Source organism: Neolamprologus multifasciatus, chromosome 7 (genome assembly GCF_963576455.1).
Source record: "Neolamprologus multifasciatus chromosome 7, fNeoMul1.2, whole genome shotgun sequence".
Taxonomy (NCBI): domain Eukaryota; kingdom Metazoa; phylum Chordata; class Actinopteri; order Cichliformes; family Cichlidae; genus Neolamprologus; species Neolamprologus multifasciatus.
In genome coordinates this window covers 57399436-57424806 of record NC_140445.1, presented here as the reverse complement: position 1 = coordinate 57424806, position 25371 = coordinate 57399436, and the positions used below count along the sequence as shown (strand labels likewise).

Sequence of the window (25371 nt, the reverse complement as noted above, 5' to 3'; positions counted from 1 at the left end):
TACTAATTTTTCACACACTTCTTCTGCATGTTGGCTTAATTTTTATTAAATAATTGCACAGTGTAATATGCCATGTGTTGCTTACCCAATTTTAAGACCTACTATGCCGCTATGGACCAGGTGATTTTTATGATGCCCTGATATGTAAAACCTTAGAACTGACAGATTGTGTGCTACCATACAATAGTATACAATATACATACAGCATACGATACACGTAATACTGTCGGTACATTTGGTGTGCTTTCTTTTTAATAAAATATAGGAAAATCTTGCTGTGATTATTTCAGTTGTTTTAATGTTGATATTAAAAAAAAGAAGTTCTACTTGCTGAGAGATAATAGAGGTAAAATAAATATAAACATATATTATATTATAGTAGATTATTATAAAAAATAATATATATATTATTATTATATATATATTTGTTTTGTCTTTTTCATTTCTGTTTTAATCATATGACTACTGCATAACCACGTTCTCCATCTGTTTGTGTGTGTATGCTGTTACACACACTCGGAGTATGCGTTGCCATTATTGATTGCTTAACTACAGAGGTGACACCAGGGAAGCATGGTCCATCTTTTTTTAATGACAAGAATTTATAGGGGGTATAGCAGACACAACATTTTATCAAGAATACTCAAGGTGAATGATAAGTGACATTAAGGCCTGACAAAGAAAAGTGGATTTTTTTTTAAATCACATACCACAAAGATCAAAACAATTTAGAAAAGAAAAGAAATAAATAATAAAGAAGAAATATGGTCCCCTGGAGTAATTACCACACAACTACGGTGTATATTTCACTGTAAGATCATTTCTTTTTGTGTCATTCCAGGATAAATTGAATATACATACCGACTCATCAGTTTTGCTAATGATATGCTTGGATAGTGACCCTATTATTTATTTGGTGTTTTTTTTCACAGAGAAATTTGGTGATGTACATTACTGTTTGCGGTAAAGCCCATCTACAGCATCACTCATGAGAAACAAAATCATAATGTGGCTTTAAAGAGTGTCAAAAGGAGGAAAGAGAAAAAAAAATCTTTTTTGGAATACACAGTTATAATTATCAGATATGCACATAAGGACCACCCTGAATTTTAGATAAATACAGCATACAATCCACACAATACTGTTGGTACATTTGATCACAATAGTAGACACATAATAAATGCAGACACAGAGCAACAATGAGATCCACTACTAAGATCACATTTCATCCAATGTAAAAACTTTTAGAAGTGCTTAGATAGTAATTATTTTCATCAAGGGTGCAACTGTAACAGAAACATGCCTCAAATATCCATAACAGTGGCATCACAACACGCTTTGTATTGTGGTCATTGTAACTACACACCCCAAAGCCATGATTGCAGTCTAATCAAAATAGCAATATCATAATGCTCAAATTATTTTTCATTGTTCAAAAACAACATATTCTCCAGTTAATGACACCTAAAAAGCTAAAGTACACAGAGAAAAATAAAATACGAAAATAAGTTACCGTAGTAACAAATAAGGTAAAAAGGCAGTTGTTCCCTCTCATGGTACTGTATGTGCCGTAAGAGTTTGCTGAATTTTACCGTTGGTTTAGAAGTAAAGCAGCCTCTGTGTGCGCTTCAATTGACAGCTGGGATCAATCCAAGGGAGCGGATATTAACATATGTCTCTTCAGATTTGAAGCAATGTTGCTGTTGTCCATATGCTTCCAGGTCACTTTCTCCATACTGACACTTAAGTTTGTAATGTTGATCGGCGCCAAAAATAAGTTTATACGACAAAAAAAAAAAGGCAGAGTGTTTTTTAAACAAGAGGAAACAACACAGTCAAACTACTCAGTAATAAATGTAGCTACAACAGCGAGGCAGCTTGCTACTGTTCTTTTTCTCTCTTTTTTTTTTGTACTGCTCTTGTCGAAAGCAAAGTGAAAACCTTTTACATGGTGCAAACACTGAGCGAGTCTGACCTTTAGACTGTGTGTGAGTGCATGTATGTATGTGCAGTGAGTCTGTTCTCCTCAGGTGTCCAAGGTGTGCCTGGGAGCTCTGTGGGAGTTCTCCCCTCCCTTTCCTTTCACTCTCTTCTCACCAGCCAGAGGAACATACTTTCTTTTAGTCTTTTTACGTTTCTTATCAGAGCACCACACTCTCTCACAGTACTCTTCCACTTTTTGAGCATCCCCATAGCCAATCAGCTGGAGGAATTCCTTGTACCACAGCCTGGAGTGGGAGCCAGATGCCAGGGATGGTGCCAGAGATTTGGGGCTGATGCTGGGGCGTGGTAGAGGACCCATGGAAGAGTGACACAAAGCCGCTGCTTTTGCCCCATCTCCATCATTGACCATGTGGATTGCTGATTCCACCTTCTCTCCTCTGAGCACATGTAGAGTGATACGTAGCAATGTGTGCACATATCCGTGTTCCACCGTCTGGCATACGTACACACCAGCATCTGAGCCTCTAACACGTAAGAACAGCAGCCCATGTGAGGTCACAACAACTCGTTCATCACCTTGAACCTACATGAAGCAAGAGATAAAACAACTTTTTATGCCACTGATGTCATTTTATGAATTAGGTTGACAGAATGTTAGTATTTTAATAATATGCATAACTCAGTGACTTTTTAAAAAAAGATTTTTAGGAATATAACCTTTCTGAGTTTCTCTACACTACAGCATTAGATGGAATGTAAGATATAAGCATTTAAATCTGTAACAATCTATGAACCTTGTCATCTAAGTAAATGCGACAACTTGTTTATCACAATAACATACTTAATACAAGTATGTTCGTAGTATTTTAAACATGCATCAGACTTACCTGATGGTTCTCCCCTCCTTTCTGGAAGAACCAAAGGACCTTGGCTTGAAGTGATCGCGGGACACATTCCAGTAAAGTGCTATTGCTCTCCACCCCGTACACCAGCCTGTCTTTAGCTCTGTGCCATTTTTCATCTACACACCAATACGCACACATCATAAAACACAGTGAGGCAAGAAAAATGACATTGAGCTGCTTTGACCTTTCATTAGTTGGTAAATGTACATTGAATTGTTCATTGTTCCTTTGCTATAGCACAAGTGCACCAATCACATAGTTTTTTTTTTTCAAACGGTTTTTGTAACATGTAACCATATTTGTCTGACAACATTTTTAATATTCTAGTAAATACAGGCAAGTGGCCATGCACACCCACACAAACATGCACATCCCACAGTTCTTTTATACACTAACCATCAATTTGCAGCCCATTGCACAGCTGGACAGCGTTGCCATGGCGCACATCCTGCCGCCTGAATCGCCTGCTAAAAAGTGAGAGAGAAGCAAAAAGGGAGTAATTTTGAACATGTGATGAAAGTGCAAGCGATGGGTGAAAAGAAAGACAGAAAGAATGTGAGCGTGGGGAAAAGAGGGCAGCAAAGATGAAAAGAGGAAGAGGGTGATCAAGTGCATACTGATTGGCATTACATAACATCTGGTTGGCATGTCTCTCAGTGTCTGTGATAATGACTTGGGAAACCAGCTTCACAGCATTGTGACTTTCAGTGCAAGATCCTGAAATGGAACCCGAGGAAGGGGGGGTCTACTATTAAAGGTGCAAACAGATGATAGCTCTTACAGACATTTGCGATAAAAAGAAAATGACTCCTGTACTGAAGGGTGTGTGTATATGCTGTTACCTCCTGCTGGGGTAGACTCCAGCAGGGTAGTATCTGGAGCAGGTGATACCATCCCAGGCACAGTAGGGATCTCTGGCCAGACAACAGTCAGCACATTCTGAACCATAGAGGTCACATTGATGCAGTCTGACCTGAGCCAAACCCACTTCTGACCCAACATACAGCTGTTGCTGTGAACCAAAAAAATGTGGCCCATTAGAATTGATTTGCAGGCTAATTAAAATGAGACTTTGCATATACATTATGTCTTTTCCTCAACCGGCAGATCTACTTAACAACGCACAGGCAATCATGCAGATCATGTCAATACAGTGTTATGCATACTGTCACAATGTTATCATCTTGTGGCTAAACAGGAGAACTGCAGAACTGCATTAGTAACACAAATAACTATTCAGATTATTGTCTTACCCTTTTAGGTGATATTAGGATCTCTCTCACTGGTGTTTTTACCTGCAAAAAAGGGAAAAACTTTACTGTTATTTAAGAATAAAGCTGAATAATTGGTTGGTTCATTGTATGCTATTAAAAAACATAGCTGAAAGCCTCTTGTCATTCTTCTGTCCATACCAAATCAGCTCTTAATGAAAACAGCAGCAGCCACTTCTTGTTGAGTAATTTTCAGATGTAACTGATCTTAGTAGAGAAGAGCTAATGTATTCATGTTATAATGAAGATCTCTCAGCTGTCAGGTTGAACAATCACACTTGTACTCTTCTGATGATCGAAAGCAAGCAAATCAGCAAATCATTATCCTCTCGTGGTGTCGCTGCAGCAACTGAATTATGGTGTGGATGTAATATAATGCTGAATTCACTTGGGAACAAAGTCTACTTTGCTTTCACATTCTGGAGCAAAAAAATACGGTACCCTGAAAACTTCTAGCTCTTCCAGCAGCACCTCCTCCATAGTATCTGTGTCTTTGTTGTAGATGGTGATAAATTTAAACACCACTGAGTCATCTAACAGAAGGAGAGATAAACATTATACTGTTGCAAACAAAAGCAAACAAAAAAGTTATGTGTGAAATGGTAAGAAAATGTTGTTTTAAAACTATTTATGCAACAACTTTGTGTTTTTACAGAACACCTATTAAATTTCTTTGGTGTTTTTCTGATGAAATACTCATTACTACGTTTTGCATGGATTTATGCAGTCCAGTACAGTGCCTATACCTGTGCCAATGTAAAGAACGTGGTAGTGTCCATCTTGGGCTTGGACTCTGTCAACTGCAATCTGGGTCAACTTTCTTCTGCCTGGTTCTGTCTGTAATAGGACTGGTCTATGATGTTGCGGAAGGACTGGATTATACATGACTGGGTGAGAACGCAAAAAACGCAGGACCTCATCAGGAAACTCCTTAGAGCTGGAGAAGCCACCACCGTTCACTTTACTGGCACACTGTGATGTAAGCAAATAGAGAAGAGGATGGGACAAAGATAAGCAAAGACTATTAATTGCTTCATCACTGCATAAGTTGAAAAAAAAAAAAAGCCGATACGCATTAGTCATGCTCAAACTGCCCTGGCATGACCTGCTAAGGTAGCCATAACAGTGCTGACATTTACTGACACTGCTCTGCATTCTTTTAGCACTCTGTATTTTAAAGGACATCCGCTCTGAACACAGACTGGATGTATAGGAGAATAGGAGAGTGCCCTCGATAAACAATGCTGGTGAAACTGTTAATTAAATCACATAAAGGTGATTTATTTCAAATTTGGGTCTCACAGATCCAGGTCGAGGATAGGGGACTCTGTCCTCATAAGGTGTCCAGTGATGCTCAGGTCTCTCTCTGAAGGCGAAAGGCCCATTGAAGGCTGCTCTGATGTCATCCATGTGATATACACAGACTGCATAACCTTTAAACACCGTACTACAAAGAAAGGGTTCATCAGTAAATTTGATAGAGAGCGAAATTCTTTAATAAAATGCTGACATCTTTATTTCTCACCTTGTTGTGCTAAAGAGGCAAAAGACTTCTGGGTTTTTCTCATCCTTGTTGTTGAGCACAAACACGTCCTCTGAAACACAAAATGTATAATTTAGATTTAGTGTATATATTGTTGTCTTTTATCATTGCCATTCTGAGTATGTTAGCATGCTGGCATTAAAATTTAGTTCAAAGTTTTAGAGAAAGATTTTTTTTTCATGCAGATGGTTAGATGTGTCTTTAATGCATCTTTGACATCTCCATTAAAGCAGTGGGAGTTGTTCATTTATTCTCATGATGTCTCATTAATCACATTTTTTCCCTCTAAATGGGATGGTTTGTGTGGCAAAGGCAGTAATAAATGAGACATTGACACACGATGTGATGAACATCTGAAACTTGTAAACGTGGATGGGTGCAATATAACAAGAAGAAGAAGAAAAAAAGCAATCATTAGATAACGTGGCTTGTAAGGCTTTGTTGTTTCTTTACCGAGCTCATCGAAATGCGTATCGATGCCATTGGGTCCAGCCACAGAGCAGATCAGACGAGTTTTCAGGAAGGAGGTCCATCTGTTCACCAGCATCCTCTGTCCTCCTTGGTCATTCTGAGAGATAAAGGCATGTATAGGTTTTAATGTCACGGTCAGATAAACATTTTGGTTGGATTTTGTTTCTGCAGTATTCTCACCGCACAGACCCGTCCAATACGGGAATAAACGGCCTTGGTCACACCTTCGGCATCCATCTCTCGCTCAGTGAAGAAGAAGTAAACTTTATCATCACCTCTGTCATCATTGTCAGGTATAACTGCTGACCCAACAAATTTGGGTTCTGTAGGAAGAAGAATTAGTTGCATACAGTGAAACATTAAAAAAAAGTGTTATATGAACAATTTTTTTTTAGGAAAATAAATGTGAATATATGATTTATTAAGAAAACATATAATAAATATGAAAAAAATCTCAAAGCTAGTACTAATTAGCACAGTTACGCTGATCAGCCACAACATTAAAACCCCTCCCACACCATAAAAATGACTTGACAATTTACCTCATTGCACCTCCCCAGCAAAAGTGTCTAACAATACAACAAAGAGTGCATGCCCCTAAACTCTGGAGGTCCTACTGAGATTGAGTACCTGTGGCACATGCCGGCGCAAGTCAGATCAAGAGGCCCTACCACACAAACTAGTGGACCCAGTGCATTTGCTGCAAATGCTCATGAGCCAAAACCACAGGACACCCAGGCAGCTGGTTTTGATGTTGTGGCTAATCAGTGTATATTGACTTTAATTATGTAGTGTAAATCACAAGCATCTTTTTTTAACATGATTATAAGCCTTGAAGCTATGTTTGAGAAGAAACATGTGTGCCAGATAGTTAACGTCACATTCGACACGAGTAGGTCACAGTTTGCACTGCCACGCCATATGGACATATTTGCCCTTCGCATTAATAAGGACATGTTATTACAATCCTGTAATGTACACCAACCATTTAGCTGGGATCTGTCGTTTCTTTCTGTGCGTGTGTAGGTCTGGTTGTTAAGTCGACACAAAGCACCATCGTTCTCCCAGTAATCAGTGTAGAGGCCAATATAAAGCTCTCCTCCTAATATACACATGGACAGACACAAAGTAACAACAGTGCTATTAAAAAATAACAGCAGTTTCTTTTAATGTGATTAAAACGATATAAAGTATAATTATTTATTAAAATAAATTAAATAAAAAGACCACAAGGTGGCAGTGTTTACTGGCCAGAGATTTACATGCTTTATCATGGAACTAAAATGAAAACATGGTCATTTCACAACTGAGCCTTTAACTTTTAACCTCAGATGGGGAGGTGTTGAGTGATAAGTTGAGCAGTTCTTACTGGATAACGCTGATGTGCAGGGACTGTTGGGGTCATATGGACTTCGTCCTCTGCCACTTGTAATGCTCTCTTCTTCAAGAGCAAACAGCCTGTCCTGAGGAAAACATGCAAACACTTTGATATATGTGTAGTTATTTTCACAGGGATTCACAAAACAGGGCCACAAACACACACTAAAGAGTTACTCCTGCGCAAAGGCTTTGACAGCACCTAAGCAAATCCCATAAGTTGATGTGTAGAGGAATAAATCGAAAAGAACTGCAGAGAGGAAAGATCAGAAAATGATGGATTAGAATGAGGGAGGAAGATAGATGAGACAACAAGTGATGGATGACCAAATGGAGGACTTCTGTCTGGATGGGTATAACCAGCTATTCTCTACTCTTATTTCATAATGAGATCACCACTTTTACCGTTCAGATGCTAACAGCTGAAGTATGCACACACAAACAGACCCACACATGCTTACAAATACAGATCTGAACTCCCTATAGAGCCACAGCTCATATGCTGTGGGCCACAAGTGATTTTAACAGTCAATGGCAGTCCAGGGGAGATGTCATATACTGCAGTGATTTATGTGCAGCCACAGAACCCTGCTGTGAGGTGACTACCGCCCTACGCATGACTGTAACAGAAGCCAGTTCTGGGGTTAAACTCATTCATCATAAGAAGTGGCCTATCAAAACTAAATGGAAAATAGCAAAAATACATCTAATCAATATTACTGTACTCTTAGTCTGTACTCTGGTATGTGATTTGTGCTTTTATTGAAACATCTAAGCCACCTGATATTCAGTTGATTGGTCATTGGTTGGCATAATCGATTTCAATAGTATCTATTAATCTTTGTTTTCCTAGTGTATACATTAGTAAGATCAAAATTAAAGGTAACTAAAGACTGAATACAATCTCAAGTACTACATGCATGATTTCGGGAGGCAATTTGGGATGTAAGTTTTCTGTGCTTACATAAATCAGCCATATCTGAGTTTTGTGCTCAGCTATGAGCATTCCAATGACCTGAGTGATGACTGAGTGTGGTTCCTGCCTGGAAGCTATCCCTGGCTTGGTTGACCTACTGGACAAGTGCTGGAATGCAGGGCGGAAACCTTATTCCTTCTGCTCACTAAATTTATAAGCAGAGAGGGTCCACATGGACGCTCACTGGCACAAAGCCTTATGCTCTCCAAAACCAAAGCTTTACATCTACAGCAGCATGTGCAGTGTTTTTACAGCAGAGCAGACCCAGGGCTGAAACTTTATCAAAACACTTCATGTTCATATCTATCATAAGGGGTAGCATTAAGAGTAAAGAACCTGGGATTAGATGCCAGTACCTCGTTGTGAAATCCATCATAAACCAATCCAACATCTTATTTTTTTAGTATAAATATTGAAAGTGAATAATTAGAATGATGTAACAGAACTAAAGATCATAATTCACAATTCTGTTTGACTTTGAAGTGTGTGAAATTAAGTTTTTAAACTTTTGGTTCCTAAAATGATTGGTTGTTTTTTTTTCCTGTATCTTTTACCATTTGACCTGAGTTTGTCTTTTATGTTTGGTGTGATTGTACAGCACTTTGGTCAGCCCTAGTGGTATGGTATGATATGGTTCTTTCTTCTGGGCTCACCTGCCATGTATGCCCAACTCTGACCGCAGCACAGATAGGGTTGAAGGCTCCTGTTCCACAGGCCAACAGATGGGTCTGGTTGTACTGTTGTAAGACCTTTATGTAGTTTGCACACTCTTGCTGTTGGAGGAATTACAAGGATGAAGGTAAAGTCGGTAGGGGTCAGGAGTTGTTCTTTTACACTAGGACCAAACAGTGAAAAATGGGCAATGGAAACATGCCAGGGTGTTACTGGATCATTAATAATATTGATAAAGCATGTTCAGGTTCATAATCATATACATATCGGGCCAATAAATATTCAGCTGGGCATTAGTGCTTACTGTTAACAATAATAATAACAACAAGTTATAGCAAAGAACATAACCATCTGTATATTCAGTCATATTTTATTGCAGAAGCCTTACCTTTTCCCTCCCTTTCATGAGACATTCCTCCACCTGATAGTCTGTACTGGCCCACTGGATCTGAAACGCAGCACAACAGTCCCCCCACATTTACTCTTTACACTCTTTAAATATCACACAAAAGAACTGTTATGGACACTGATGTGTCTTTTCCTGTCTTCTGTCAACGATTGATGTATCTGAGTGTGTTCTCTTTCCGTGTCTTCACTTTCTCTCCGGTTTTCTCATTTCTCGGTTTGCACATCTTACATTTGCTTCTTCTCTCTCTACCCTCATCTTAGTCCCTTCCACATGACATATAAGAAAATAAGAAAGCAAGGAAGATAAATTGTGAAAGAGGAGTTGGAAAAGCAAGCATTTCATGCTTCAAAGCTATAATTTTAAACCACTTTGCAATTAAACCCTGCATGTGGTACATCTGCAACATATGTCCATTGTTTTGTATTTTATGATGTCTGCATGAGCATAACTGTTTCCATGACAACATTTATATATATTTGCTTTTAATTTTAGGAGACTGTAAGAGAAATGTGGTAAGAATGTCAAAAAATATCTTTCTTTTTCATTATTACGCCTAGAATTGACGAAGAGTCGAAACTTTGATTATGCAGTTGATCATATATCATAACCAGTGACTTCTCTCCTGCTTTTACCATGATTTATATATTTAACGTCAAGACTCTGTCATACATTGTGGGTGAAAGGAATACACCTGTTCACCATCCCTGCTCATAGCTCCTCCAGCAAGACTGGAACCGGGTCTTTGTTGTTACTTAATACACTTTTTTCATCTCCTTTGTTGTCCGTTCTCCTGTCTGAGACTGAAATCAATTTCACCACACCACGCTGAAAGATGTCTTAATTCCTAAAATGCATCTGGAGTCCAGAGCAGAGAGCAATCTTGCTAGGAGGGAAAAGAAATCAAAGATGAAAAGGTGTACTCTCTGTAGAAATGTTTTCACCCTCATTGTAAAAAAGAGGCATGACACATGGCTTAAATATACAAACCAAGGTGGGAGGAGAAGTTTTGAAACAACTATTCAAGTGCTATTTATATTCATATGTTGATTGAGCATTTGTGATGATCCACTGCATGTTTAAACTTTATGAAGCTTATGTGTAAGTTCAATAAGGAAGAGCTGTAATCACTCATGTGCCTGCTTTGCTGGGTGTTCGGCTGCTTTTCTTTTTACCTGTCTACTGTTTTCCCACACTGTCAGTCTTACAACTAACATCGTTACTCTAGTCCATTCATCTTCTCACCTGCCCGCTTTGAGCCAGCCATGGTTTAAATCTGTGCTCTCCATCGTTCTCCCTTTCAGACTGTCTTTTGCGCAGCCCACCTCCTCCCCACCTCCACCTCAGACACTTCAGCCAGAACACTATTCAAGCCTGAGTCTTCATCTTCACCACCAGTGTTGGTCAAGTTACTTGAAAAAAGTAATCAGTAACTAATTACCGATTACTTCCCCAAAAATGTAATCCCGTTACTTTACTGATTACTTATTTTCAAAAGTAATTAATTACTTAGTTACTTAGTTACTTTTTAAAAACACGATTTACAACCTGAATAGGTGATAAAGTGATAGATCTTTCAGCCCAATTCTACTTTTTCTGCATAATCCATCATACAAAATGTAATCAAATGGAAAAGTCTCTTTTTAAAACTTGTTTTATTAGTTTTAACCTTTTAACTTTATGAATCAAGCAAAAATTTAATTATATGCAACATTCTTAGACTGGAAGAAATTTGTTTAACATTTAAACTTATTTTCTGCACATTCCAGCACATAAAATATATATTTTTTGTGTGTTTACACTCACTTTTTCAAATAGATGCAAGTAAAACACGGCAGAAAATAAATAACATCAAAGACTAGCGGTCCTGTTGCTCTATTTTCACCTGTAAAGAAGGACTAGCATAGGCGGAGGTTTACCCTCGTGCAGGTGTGCCGCAGCGGTCAGTGGAAGAATCCGCGAGTTTCTCTGTGAATTTCCCATTACGTCGTAGCGCACTCGGTGATTGCTTGGAAGTTTAGGGGGGTTTTTTTTCGCTGTAAAAAGAAGTTTTCTTCCCACGCACAACGGACACTAATGTTTTTGTCACTTTTTATGGAATCAAACTTAAAGTAAGGTCAGTACTTCCACGCTTTAAACGCTGCACGCTCATACTCTCTCCCGCACTCGATATATTATCCACTGTTGATCTGTGCACAGCTGTTGTCACGAACGTTGCACTCGCTTACGTCACTGTCATGAGACATTCTCGCAAAAAAATCACGGTTTTAGTAACGCAGTAACGCAGCGTTCCTACGGGAAAGTGACGGTAATTTAATTACCGTTTTTGCAATAGTAATCCCTTACTTTACTCGTTACCTGAAAAAAGTAATCAGATTACAGTAACGCGTTCACCACCACCAGCGTCTAGACTTCAGGGGTCCTGTTTTAAATCCTATCACAGCTGGGATTCCATTCTGCCATGATGGGTCATCTGAGTCTAATCGCAAAATACATTCATTGTCTATCTCAGTAAATCATGTTCAGTTCTTCCAATTGATCTCTTCTTACTGAGCTTTATATTGTCATATTGTACCATTCTGTGATTATAATTAAAACTAGCAGAAGTTAAGTTATAACAAAACAATTTATTGATGCCTAAGCATTGCAGTTGTGCCAAACTTCCTATTTAATTGACATTGCTTTAAAATAAGGCCCTGAAGCGAGGCTGTCTCATTATGTTAAATGCCTGTTGTTTCACTTCCTCTCTCCTTTGTCTCCTCTGCTCGCATCTCATCAGGCAATGTGAGGTGAGGATGTAGAAACAAAGAAATGAGAAAGGGGGGATGTGTTAGTTGCATCCTGTCTCATTCTTATCGCCGCCTCTGTGATTCTCGAATCGTTTCCAAATGTTCCCAATTAGCCTTTCTCCCACTCTCCTCCTGTCTCTATAGATAAGTTTATTTCCAACTTTTAAATAATTTATCTGTTTTTGTGTTCACCCCTTAACCTTACAGTGCCTGTTGTTATGTATCTCTTCAGTAAGTTTTAAAAAACTTCCTCTTTATTTATTCATTTCCATATTTAGCTCATCATTTTGAACCCATGCCGGATAAAGAAGCGTTTACATTCATTTTGGCTAGTCTATAGACTTATGGGTCTAAATATCGCAGTTGCTGACAGGACAGAAAGAAACCAGGCTCACCTCTGCATGGTGTGTGTTAACCTGGTCCAGGCTAAGAGAGAACAGAGCATTCTTGGCACCAACATAAAGCCTCTCGTGGCCCTCATCCAGCAGCATGGTCTGGGGTTGAAGTGACACTCCATGTTTCTGGAACACCCAAGTCCTGTTCAGCTGCCAAAGCTCTATATAGACAATACAAATAAATTGATTACAATAATAAACACAGCACACATTTAGATATACTTTACATGTATGTAGCTTTTTGACTGTAGTGAAAGTCAATTTCAGCCAGGCACCCTTCCTCAAGAGATTTCTAACAACTGTAGAAACCTGTGCCTAAAGCCCAACTGCTCAAGTGGCCAAGGTCGTATTGCAACATGTGTTTTTGATTCATACCAACACCATGAGAATCACAGACAGCAAAGGTTATCTTTCCATCTCATGTCTCCCTTCTCAGTGATACCTATATCTCACTTCAACAGTGGTCATCATCCCTAAATCTGAAAGAAATGACAAATAAGTGATTTCTTAGAAGATGACTCTTTTTAGCTACATCTTGAAAATGCAAAAAAGCTGAAACGATTCAGGAAGTAATCTTTTGTATAATAGAAGGGTCATTTGAGTTGCACTAGGCTATGGTTTCTTGTACTGAGAGGAAGCAGTTTTGTCAGACAGGAAAGCAAACTGGCTCCTTATCAGCCATTAGTTTAGATGAGCTGCCACTCCCTGTCAATTTTACTTTAGGTGATTTGAAATCTTATTCTAAAAAGGAGGCAGTGGACCATCACATGCATGTCATTTTATATAAACATAAACGCACCAGCAAACACGGTTTGCATCACAAATACCACCCATCCACATGCACACCTGAGATTGAGCTTGGCAGGCTGCCCCACCATACCTGCTCTCTGTAATCTTCATGAAAGACTGAGGGAGAGGGATTTAAACTAAGTCCCAGACTTCCAGAGGCATGCACTTCCTCTGGGTTCCACTGGCCTGAAAAACCTTTCATTAACACATGATTGGTTGGGCTAGGTGCCCTCGTAAAGGAAGAAAGGGGATCTGGTGTGTGTTAATGGTGCTTTTGAGACCTTAGGTCAAGCCAACCAGACAAGCTAGAATTTGTGAAAATAAAAAAAACAACAACACATTTATTCGTCCTACTTTTCATGAAAATGGTAGTTCATCTTCACACTGTACATCAAACTCCTTTTGAAAGAAGAGAAAAAAAATAATAACCTACTTAATCATATTACTGTACCAGCTTTTGGACTATTTAAAACAATGCTGAGGTGCCTCTACGTGCCACGGCTGCAGGGGGTAATTGTATGATTTGTTTTTCTAGGCGCTGTATATTTTTAGTGATACTCGATCTCCAAGATAGGAGGAGAGAGTGTTTATCCTATTTTGCAGATCACTCTTGGCAACAGTACTCCACTCGGTGGAAAGTTTTATTTGTTTAAAATAGGATTAGGTATCCACAGAGGAATGGGTGATTGTGTATGTTTTGTTGCTATTACGATTTCTGCGTTGGAGACAAGTGACAGTTTGTTTGAGTAGAATTAAATCTTTGGTGGTTAGGTGGCAGAGACGGAGAGTGGCAGTGGTGTTCTGCCAAGGTTCAGACATGCTTCCTGTAATTATCTAATCCACACACATACACATACAGACAGCCCCCACCACACATACACAGACTTCTTTCAGTTTTGGTGTCACTCACATGCAGATTTTTTTATCTCCTTGATCCCTCTGTGCTAAGCTGGACTTGCATTGAGCACAATCCTCTAACACTGGCTTTCAATCAGCTCTTTCTTTTTTCTTGTGATGTCATATATGCAGCTACTCACTTAGATGACTGACTTACAGGGCAATTTAAACTGATGGAATAAACAGTGTGTAAGTCAAACCCATTTTTCGATCTGCTTTTCACTTGTCTATGTCAATAAAGATGAGTTGCAGCTGATTTATATGGACACATGCACATAACAAGGCACAAAGATAGACCTGTAGGAGTCTCTCTCTCACACAGACACAAGAAAAACTGCAAATAAACTTACATTTAATTGTGTAGATTTGTTTGTTACATTGTAGATATATGGTGTTCACCTCTTTTGAACTGGAATGTTTTTACAGTAAGCAATGTTTATTTGAAGAAAGAAAAAGAAAAGGAAATGCAAAAATGCAAGTTCTAAAAAGCTATAATCACATATAAAAAATGTTATAATTACAGTTGAAGTTACAAAAATACAATCAGTGGATCTTCTGATTATACAGATGCACTGAAAGATGTTTCAGAGGAGTCGTTTAAAGATTTCTCCTCTGTCATTATAAGTGCATGCCACCCCACTGGCTGAATAAAGGAATGGGGGGGATTTCCACAATTCTCCACACTTCTCTCTGTCTCTCTCTCGCTCTCTCACCATCTGCAGCCAGTGACAGCTCCTTAGCCAACAGCTAAGTAGTTGGAAGGAGGAAGAGGGTGTTTCTCTACCAGCAACTTTGCCAAAGAGACACATGGCCCTCCTGTGATCCCACTTCAAATGACAGACACAAAGAAAATGGACTCCCACAAGGCGCACACTTTCATCCGTTGTCTGGGGAGTGCTGATAGATGTTTAAGGAGATTTAATGTGATGAAATCAAAATAAACTTTGTCATCTCTTTTTTATCCATGTATGGAAATACTGTTTTGCTGCATGAGGGGATACAGTATGTGTATGCGTGTGTCTCCAAGTGTGCAGCAGTACTTTAGCAGCATTTCATCTATGGCCACATAAACCAAGGTAACTGCACACAGGAGATCATGGAGGGAAAAAAAGAACATTCCCCTGGAAACTTAAAAACACAAATTAAAGTATCTATCATAATTTTGTATATTGCCAAGGACTAAGCACACATTTAACCTAAACTTGAGGTAGACAGGCTCATATTTCCAGCAAAATAAGCTTACGCATGTTACACTGAGTAATGGGACTTGTGCGGGAACAGAAACAAAGAGAATTATTGAAGTGAACTGTTAAAGGGTAAAAAAGAATGAGAAGGGGGTCTGTTCTCCTGAAAGCCTGAGTGAGACTGCAGAACTCCTGGGGGTGGGGTCAGGAGCAGAAGAACTGTGGTGTTATGCCATTATCGGTATACAGCCTTGTGTTTCTATATTCCCTTGTGTGAGGGGGAATGATGTCACAGAGCAAAATGAAACCCACATGGTGTGTCTGTGGAGGGTGAGACAGAGTGTGCTTCTCTGTAATGACAGGAGTGCAAGTATGTTTCCTGAATAACGTTATAAATTAAGATAAGACCTAAAAACCACATCAAAAGGCAAGCAGATACATACACCTCATACGTACTTCATCTCTTCGCAAGGTTTGTGAATATATCACTGTGCTGTCTTTGACTGACATGTAATTAAAGCCTGTCCCCATCTGTTACTCCTTCAGTCATATATGAAGTAGGCTATGTGGCTTCTGAGATAAAAATGAAGGACTTACTGGATAACTTGATGTATATCGGCGCTGTATGTTAAAGGACCAGAATGTATAAACTGATTTCAATGTCAAATCCAGCACGGTGAATGCAGTACTGTCCACAAGTCTTTAGCCACACTAGCGGTTTATTGAATCATACTGGATATGTGGTGTATATGGAGTTTTTCAAGACTTTTTTCAAGGTTGTGTTGAAAAATTTGCTAAGCTCTCCAACACCACTGGCTGAAATGCATCCCCAAACCATGACAGAGCATCCAATGTGTTTTACAGATGGCTGTGGATGCTCACTCTTTTGAACATAATTAGCTGCATATAATTAGCTGGGGACATTAAAAACGCTTTGGATCAATATTGTGTGAAACCATTTATTACAGTTCTCCTCTCTTCTTATTTTCCCCCCAAAGCTGGCAGAGTGAAATAAGAGAGACCTTTCCTGTTATTTACTCTCTTTGATGCACCAGCCTTCAACAAACAATATCCACAATGAATCCATCACTTTTGCCATCCTTCATCCTCCTTCCTTGTAATATCATTGCAGCTTAGACTCTACAGAGGCAAACCATTTTTGTCCTATCTATGCTTCTCTGTTACAAACTTAACTCACCTAGTCTTCATGCTCGCTTCACTGCAAAAAGGTCAGAAAGGATATTAGAGTTTCACCAGCTGCCTTCCCCTCTGGACATCTCATTAATGAACCAGAGAACACATACATAACACAATGGGTGAAAAAAATGATGGTGAGATGTACACACACAAAATGAGAATATGAGAAGGGTGATTGTAGAGGCGACTGGAGAAGGCTGAAAGATGATCCCTTTTCCTGTGCTAGCCTAAAAGGTGTGATTTACGCCACCATTCCCTTCATTTTCTAGCTGTTTGATTTAAGGTCTACAGTATGACTTGTGCTGTGACCGCAATGCAGTGTGGTAAATGCTAATTATAGGCCTCTTCACACACAGAGGCAAGAAACATAATGGGACTCCTCACTTAACATATTATATGTAAGTAGAAAAAACAAGAAGCAAAAATCCCCATTTCTTTTGAGGCAAACACATCTAGAGTCACACTGGTGTTTTCCATCTTAGCCCCAGATGAAAGTCACCCACATATTCATCATTTCAAGATTGTAAAGTACACAGAAAGAGCTTTTTCTTGTCTGGAGTGGCACCTCTAAAATTATAGTTTCAAAGGACATGAGTAATTGCTACCTGTGCTCACAGATGCTTGCACCTCAGCTGCCTCTGCTCAAATCACACAGTTTTACAGTTTCTACTGAAGAAAGGCAATGCTAAGCACAAGCTTTGCATTTCTCAACCAGTGTATTTACTTATCTATACCTACTTTTTTAAAATAAAAAGCATGTTTTGCTCACTCGTGTGAAAGAAATAGTAAGTGATAAAATTCAGCTCACAAGTTGTTGTTTTTTTTTTTTTTTTACTTTCTTTCTCTTGAAGTTTCCAATTGGACATAATAAAGAAAGTGCATCTGTTTATTTATAAAAGCAGTCATATGCAGTATGATTTTAACCTTGCCAGAACACCTTTTTCCCCTTTATTGACTCGCTGCATTAAAATATTTTTGTTACTAAATGCTTACAGCTTTAGTGAAAATGTGTCCTTGGCAGACGACTGAGGAAATTCCTGGTCAATTTAATTATTTTAAAATGGTCATTATTTTTCTTCCTTTTTTTTTACTGTTCTGTGTAGGTATCTATTGTGTGGTAGGAGAAAGCGATGTTTTAGCTTTGCTAAACAAGCAATTTATTGTTCCAATTTATTCATAAATTAAATGCACAAGTTTCTGGGTGTGACTTTTTTTTTTTCCAGCTGAGTCATTAGAACTATGCAAACTATGAAATCTGCTGCATCAAACTCTCGGCAGCTTAGGCCAAGTATGATGAAAGTGCTGAGGAAGAAGCAAAATAAATCATAAGTCTGACCACCTATCTGCAGCCTGTCAACATGCTAGCTGTGCAACAGCTTCATTAGCAGCAAAATTGATGGCTGTCCTAAAGGAAGAGCTCATTTCACTTCACAGTCCTGGAGAGCTGAAAAAACAACCTGCTGCCAAGCGCCTTGAATGATGCAAATCCAAACTGCATGGTCCAAAATTTTCAAAACAAATATTATCTTTTTTATTTTTGTTTTATGGTCAGCATATCTCGCTAATGGGGGCTTTCTGTGCTATAGGGAGTTTTATTGGGCAAAAGACCAAGCAACTGAGATGCATTAACATCTTTATGTTATGTTTTAAAGTCTTTTAAATCTTTGCAGCAGAAGATTACGGTCAAACAGCGCAGAGTCTGTGTTTGTAACTCGATACACCATGTGATTTAGGTAACAGCTCGGAGTTAACTGGATGTGTAAGCACATGAAAGAATGAGTGGGATTAAAGTGAATTTAAATGCATTTAAAGAAGTCTTCAATGGAACAGAAGTCTCGAAAAGAGCATTGGGAAAAGATCAAAAAAAGAAATAGTGAATAATTCTTCCATAAAACGTGCAAAGTATGGCTCACATAAAAGCGCAGAGAGGTCCATACTGTATGGCAGTAATGCCATCTTTAAAACACATGGTAATGGGCCCAGAGGAATTCAATCTCACAAACTCTGGAAATTTGACCTGTTCATTTATTGAGCTTTCTATTGATCCCACATCATGGATCGGCCCATCTAACCAAAAGCAGAATACAAGTATTTCATTATTGATATTATAACATTTTCTTTCCCATTATTAAACCTTCGCTTAAATAGAAGAATTTAGTTTTTCTAACCTGCTTTGATACCAAATGTTATGATAATATGGTCATACTTCTAGGAGTAGGTTAGTAAAACCACATCCATCTCTTTCCATCTTCCTGAACTGCATTCAAATTCTCAGCGTGTGAAGAATTTACAGAATTTATTTCGCCTGTACATGTGTCTCTCTTTGTTTATGCATATATGTGAGTTTAGGGTGTGTGCAAAAAATCACTGACAGAACAGCCCATGAGGCATAAATTAGGACTTAGATGTTTTTCATTCCATAATGATAGGATCCAACTGCAGCCATTTCAAGCTCCCCTGTGCTAGCCAGAGCATGTAGCGAGAGAGAGAGAAAGAAAGAGTGCTAGGTGGTATGTCAGCGAGTGTCTCAGCTCGTCCCCTTGGGAAATTAATAAACCGAAAGTAACAATGATAATTAATACCTACTTTTTGTGACTAAGCACATCAGTGGTGATTTTCTAACATTTGTTTTGGTGCGAACTTTGCCTTACTTTTCATTGTAAGTTATTGTGCTATTGCTGACACATGAGCAAAGACGAGAAAAATAATAACGCATGCAGTACATATCACAAAACAGCACACCCTCTTACTGATGAACCAGACTTGTCAGCTTTCATAACTGAGTCCTAACACGTATTTTTGAGTTATTGACCATCCAAATTCCACACCTATTTTCAACCATGACTAACAGGCTTATGTGAAATCATCACCTTCTGTTGCTGTAGAGATCAAAGAAACTGTGAGAAAAGGCCAGTGTTTACTCAAGAGTTTTATCTGCAAAGATAAAACCCTCATTATTGTCTAAGAGATACACAAAAATCAGTCTACATACCAGGGCATCGCAAACTCCCACACACACTTTAACTGGCACGTGCACGCTCGCACATTCCCGCGCACCAAGAAAAGAAATAAACAACGTTTCCATCACACCACCAGTATAGCATGAGAGAAAGCCACATTTTAGATTCTCAACCACCATGGCTGGGGCACCAAAACAAACTACAAGGAGGCTCCTTACATATCAACAGTGGGTGAAAAAAAGGGTGCACTTCCCAAAGTCAAAGCAGAGCTCAGTCTTCTCTGAGCCAACGCTGCGCAGTGCCAGGTTAAAACATAAATCTTCAATAAACATCTCATTACACGGTAATGATAACTAACAGCATCCTGAACTCACGTCCAAAGAATAGCACTTTTTTTAACTTCACTATTTTTTCACTGAGCAATTGATGCACCATTTCATTGCTTATGTATAACTTAAGCTTAAACTATAATGCTTTAAAAATGTATAAAAACTAATATTAGCTATTAAATTTTTAGTGCAGTCATCAACTATGCTGCAGTGACTACTGGCAGAGAACAGAAGTCTATTAAGTATGGACAATGATTTTGCATTATACCTGTCTGATTTCCAATTTCCAGTTATTAGTCTGTGCAGAAAAATCAAAGTGCGCTGACTAATTTTTGACAAATCAGATTGTCTCTATATTAATGAAGCACAGGGAGCATTTTAAAGCATGCTATATAAATATTTATTGACAAAATAAATGAAAAGAAACACACATTAGATATTTCTTACCTTTGTTGGAGAGACGTATCCTTGGGTTGATGCTTTGTGCTGTGTGTGTCATGCCCAGCAGAGCAATATACAGCAGCATCAGCGAGAGATACACAGTCCGTATGCACTCTACCATCATCATTGATATACACATTCTACATTTGCGTATTTAGAAGCCATGCAAGTCCAGAGTCTCAACTCAGCCTCCGAGGTCTTCGGAAAAAAAGAAATTGCCCACAGGTGTTTGTTCAGCAGCGTTCTGCAAATACTGTTCAGTAAGATACAATCTTTAATATAACAATCCAACAAGAGCTTGCTTGGAGGTAGCAGTCCATTTTCTAATGATCAAAACAATGTGAATTGGCTCAGTGTATCTCTGCAGCTTCTATATAGCCTCTGCTTTCCCCTATAGCAGTCGACTGAAAGCTGCATCCACCCACTACCTCTGTGGACAGGGTAGTGCTTTGGGTATTATCCTTGTTTGGTTTTAGTAACCAGGGAGAAGAGAAGTCCACTTGCTACATTCACGCCGCAGTGCTCACTGTCCTCTGTCCATATGTCAGTCCGTCTGTTTTTTTTTTGTCTGTCTGTATGAACAGCTTAGATCCACTCTTTCTGATGTGATGAATGAAAAGAAGGTAGAAAAAAATCAGATCTATGAATCCCAGAAAGGTGTAGATGCTAATTTGTAAAACCTCAGTGTATAAGTCTATCCCAGTAGGAGGGCAGACAGGCAGATCTGGAGCTGGAGCTGGTGTGCTCTGTCTTCAGTCTGTGTTCCTCCTCTTGGGTCCACTGGAGCCAGTCATTCTCTGGACGAGAGCCCAAGCAAAGGATGAGAAGAAGAGGGGAGGAGTGGAGAGCCTCGTGCCTGACGTGCGGTCTCTCTGCACTAGGAAAGAAAGTGAAGCTCCGGCTCCTAACTCTGCTCACGCTCAGTCAGGGAGGCTCCAAACCTCAGTTGAAACCTCTGTCATTCACTTGAGATGGTTTCTACCACAGCTACTGATCTGGGCAGAGGCCACCTGCCACAGTGTGGTGTGTTTGAGTAAAAGCCTGTGTGTGTGGTTAGAAACGGACTGAGTTTGTATCAGATAGAAGGGCTGAAAATTGCCCGCTCCTTCCTCTAAACTGCCTCAGGATCTGTTTTTCCCTCCCAGGCAGCTGGATTAAGTGCAGTGTGTCTCCCAGGCAGACTTCCCCTCCTCTAATGTCACTCTACAGACTACCCCCACTTCTTCTCTACCCTTGCGCTACTCCTTCACTACCTTCATTTTGCTCCTGCCCCTTCTGCATTAATATGGACCACAGCCAAGGTTAACTGGCACTTCTTTTCATTTTCAATTATTTCCCTCTTTGTGCTTGTTTCCATGTGGATAGTCATTACCACTGTTACCATGGGTTTCCATGTACAAGGTTCCTTTCATGAAGATTTTTCCTTTCTTACTTAGGTTCTCTTTCTTTTTATCTTCCTCCCCATCCATCAAACTCATCAGTTCGTTAAAACCTTGTTATTAGTGTATGCTGCACCGTCTTCTCTGATTGATCCTACCAGGACTTTTGTTTCTGTAGTCTGTCTAAAGTTAATTTCTATCCCAGGTTCCCGCAGCCCTTGTGTATCTGTTACGGTGTTTAAGTTGAGGTATCCAGGTCTTGTCAGCATTGTAGAAAAGATTGACTGAACATGTTTTGCAAACACATGGAAAAACTTACTGAAACATGCAAAAATAAGCACAAGAAGAGATTGGAGTCATTACTGAATGTGCAGATACCCTTCAAGAAAATAACATAGACGTCAATCCACTGGAGCAGATCTATATCTGTCTTCTGTGAACCTCTCTGAAATACATCTGTTTTTCTCTGTTCTTTCTCATGGCTGTGTGTTGACATCAACATTAAGTCGTGCTGATCCATGCTTAGCACCCCATCAGTCACTACAGAAAAAAAAATTGTTTTGTTATTCTCAAATCTGTGTCTGCTTTGCATTGCTTTTCTATTTGTGAAGCAGGGATTTAATGAGAACATTTCCCAGTGACAGTACTCATTCATAATTGAGATCCCCGAGTCAATTAACAGCAGCAAAAAGGGGAGTGCAAAACAAACAAATGTGACTTAATAATTAGAAAGAAAGCTTGAAAACAGCACATACAGTAGTGTTAACATTACAGATTCTATAAAAATGTCCTCATCAACAAATAGCAATTAAAAGACATGCAGTCACAGAAATGATTGCATTAGGCTGTACGTGGCAGCTGCACCAGCAACCCCACGCCCCTTCACCACCCTAGGATATCATGACTACACTCCCACGTTGCACCTGTTCCCTGCAGAACAGAAGGACTTTGTATGTATATGGAGGTCTTGTAACATATACTATCTCTGTTATTTCATTGCCTGGTGCAATTATAGACTCTCATCTGTTGTTGAGCGTGAGACAACTGTTCATCGTCAAAGTTCCCGGAGCTGGCACCGTCAACTTGACTGTGACTCAGAGTTTCATCAGTTTGAACCCAGGCATTAATGCAAGAACATATTTTAGCTCTGCCTCCAGATGAAAGCTTCTGCAGAACATTTTCATTTCCGATCTCTTAAGCCAGTGCCTAAGATTAATAGCCATTTAAAGAGTCTAATGTAGATAGTCTGGCAATGCATTCTTTTGCTTACATTATCCCATCATTGACTGAATGGGTCTCTAATTCCTCTACCCTGTCTAACAGCAGTAATCAGTCAGGAATATGCCTCAATCCAGAAACAATAAAAGCTCAAATAACCTCTGTCTGCACTGCTTTTTTATTTTTTGTACTATCCTCATTCAGTGTGTCCCTGCTTCCCTTACGTTTTCTTGATTTGTGTGTTTCATTTCAGCCCTCGATGTTGCTATTTGTGCGAATCCAGTTTCACTGTTAGCTTTTTACCCAGGGCCCATCAAAGCAGCACTCCTGCACATATTAACAACAGCAGCTACTTTCTTACCAGCTCCATTGAAATTCTGTCCTCTTACACGTGTCCCTGGGATTCCATCAATACCTGAAATTTTTATTCAGTATGTAGTGCACTGCAGAGATATTTGGTCTGCAATGTCTGCAGTCTGTGAATGCATCAGATTGCAAGGATGGCAACATTCATGGTCACATTTTCTTTTTGCCTGTTTTCACATCACTAAATGCCTTCTTCCTTCCTAGTTGCTGTTTTAGAAGCCTGCGAGGGTGAATGTGTTTTTGATTGAATACTGGTGTCTAATGTTTGTTTGAACAGGCCATGTCAAAATGTCTGGTGGCTTTCCTTTCATGCCCACTGAACACAGAAAATATTTTCATTCATGATAATGCTGTGTCAATATGCACCCTGTTCAACAGGAGCCTCCTGTTTGACCTGCAGAGATTGACATGCACTCCCACTGCTTTCCTAAATTACACATGCAAACTCTCCATTTTTGTCTTTTTAAGTATTGTACAGCAATGCGCACTGAACTGCACTTTGTCATAATTTAAGAAAAACAAAAGGAAATAAAAATATTAAAATCAAGCACTGGGTAAATATGCATAGACTGATACATACATTTATGCATGAAACTGTGCCTGTGTGTATGTCTACTACTGACCACCTGCAGAGCAAAGAGGTCATGTCTCTGGTCTTCCGTAGCAACAGAAGCAACACTCTGAGGATCCAGTGTTTTCGAGCCATGATGCACTCCAAGCGTTTACACAGGTGGTTATCATATGGCCAGTAAGACATACTTGTACCAGTACTTGTTTCCTTCAGCAGTCATTACACTATATGATATAACTGGAGTGAGTAATCTTTGCAAGACACATAAATGCACTTTTTGGATTTCGTCAGAGAACTGAAGTTTCAGTGTGAGTGATATCACGCAGAGAAGGGAGTAACATGGAGAAATGAACCAAGAAAGAGAGACAAGCAGGGGCGCTTTCTGACCGGGAAGCCGGGGGGTTATGGTTGGCTTAGTTGTGTCTGCTGAGTGTCAGTATTACAGTATAAGACCTACTGTGCACACCTTCACGCATATGAATTTATACTTGGAACCACTTTTAACCTAAGTCTTGAGATAAGTGGAAATAAGTCTGTATATACTCTGTCACAGCCCATTTGTGCTCAACCTCTCTCCAACCGTGTGCTGTCAAACCTCAGCTGAGGCCCTATGTGGGTGTACATCTTGCATGGATGTCTATGGGACCAAAGTGTAGTAAATGCATTCGCCGTTTGCAAAAACTAATGCCAAAGACCACAACGTGTCAAAGCTCAGGTGGTTACAAAACAGTTATCAAAAATGCTATGTGGTCAACATTTTCTGCTTCCTGTGATTCAGCTTTCAGGACATATTTCTTTGTTATAGGTATAGTAATGGGAAATACAGACCAAGGCAGTGGTCTGCGGTCACAGACTGTGAAGAGGAGGAATGGGTTACGCCTCTGGAGTGATGTGTGGAAGTTGCCATCTGGTCTCTTTTGGATTCTCATCCATCATCATGGTAACCATCAACATAACCTACAGGTGAGGGGGTGAGGGTGAATTTTTGTGAACGCATATGCGTTGTTTACATGGGTTTGTGAAGTCAAAGTTTAATGCGTTGTACAGTTAAATGACTCCAAGTTTAAAATAAGGCTAAATCAGGCCGTTTGAGAAAAAAAAATTCTTTAATACTCTCTGTCTTGACCATTGGTTTTAAATATGTTTAACCATGATTGCTTTTGGCTGACAGATACATATAATAATAATGGTGAGAGGCACAGACTAAACATCTGCCTTCAACATGTACTTACTGCTGTTTTTTCTACCTCACTGGTGGGTGATTTAAGCGCATACAGAAATGGCAGACACA

At 39.3% G+C, this 25371-nt stretch overlaps 1 protein-coding gene across 1 annotated transcript; it reads right to left on the bottom strand.

The window, feature by feature from the left end:
• Nucleotides 1-574: 574 nt before the first annotated feature.
• On the bottom strand, nt 575-22022 carry sema3e (sema domain, immunoglobulin domain (Ig), short basic domain, secreted, (semaphorin) 3E). The gene is made up of 17 exons (XM_085167909.1): nt 20553-22022; nt 12750-12910; nt 9548-9607; nt 9141-9260; nt 7504-7597; nt 7120-7236; nt 6315-6457; nt 6117-6231; nt 5646-5715; nt 5423-5567; nt 4867-5092; nt 4562-4653; nt 4103-4144; nt 3692-3861; nt 3246-3316; nt 2832-2965; nt 575-2527 (listed from the first exon to the last, which is right to left on the bottom strand). The coding sequence occupies exons 1-17, from the start codon at nt 20683-20685 to the stop codon at nt 2027-2029; spliced, it is 2394 nt and encodes a 797-aa protein (XP_085024035.1). The 5' UTR covers nt 20686-22022; the 3' UTR covers nt 575-2026.
• Between the last annotated feature and the right edge of the window lie 3349 nt (nt 22023-25371).

Coding starts and splice junctions, on each gene's coding strand:
- sema3e (XM_085167909.1), bottom strand. CDS start 20,685: ATGTGTATATCAATGATGATGGTAGAGTGCATACGGACTGTGTATCTC. Junction 4,145..4,561: donor AAGAGCTAGAAGTTTTCAGG/GTACCGTATTTT, acceptor CCTTTTTTGCAG/GTAAAAACACCAGTGAGAGA. Junction 2,966..3,245: donor CAATGGGCTGCAAATTGATG/GTTAGTGTATAA, acceptor ATTGGTGTGTAG/ATGAAAAATGGCACAGAGCT.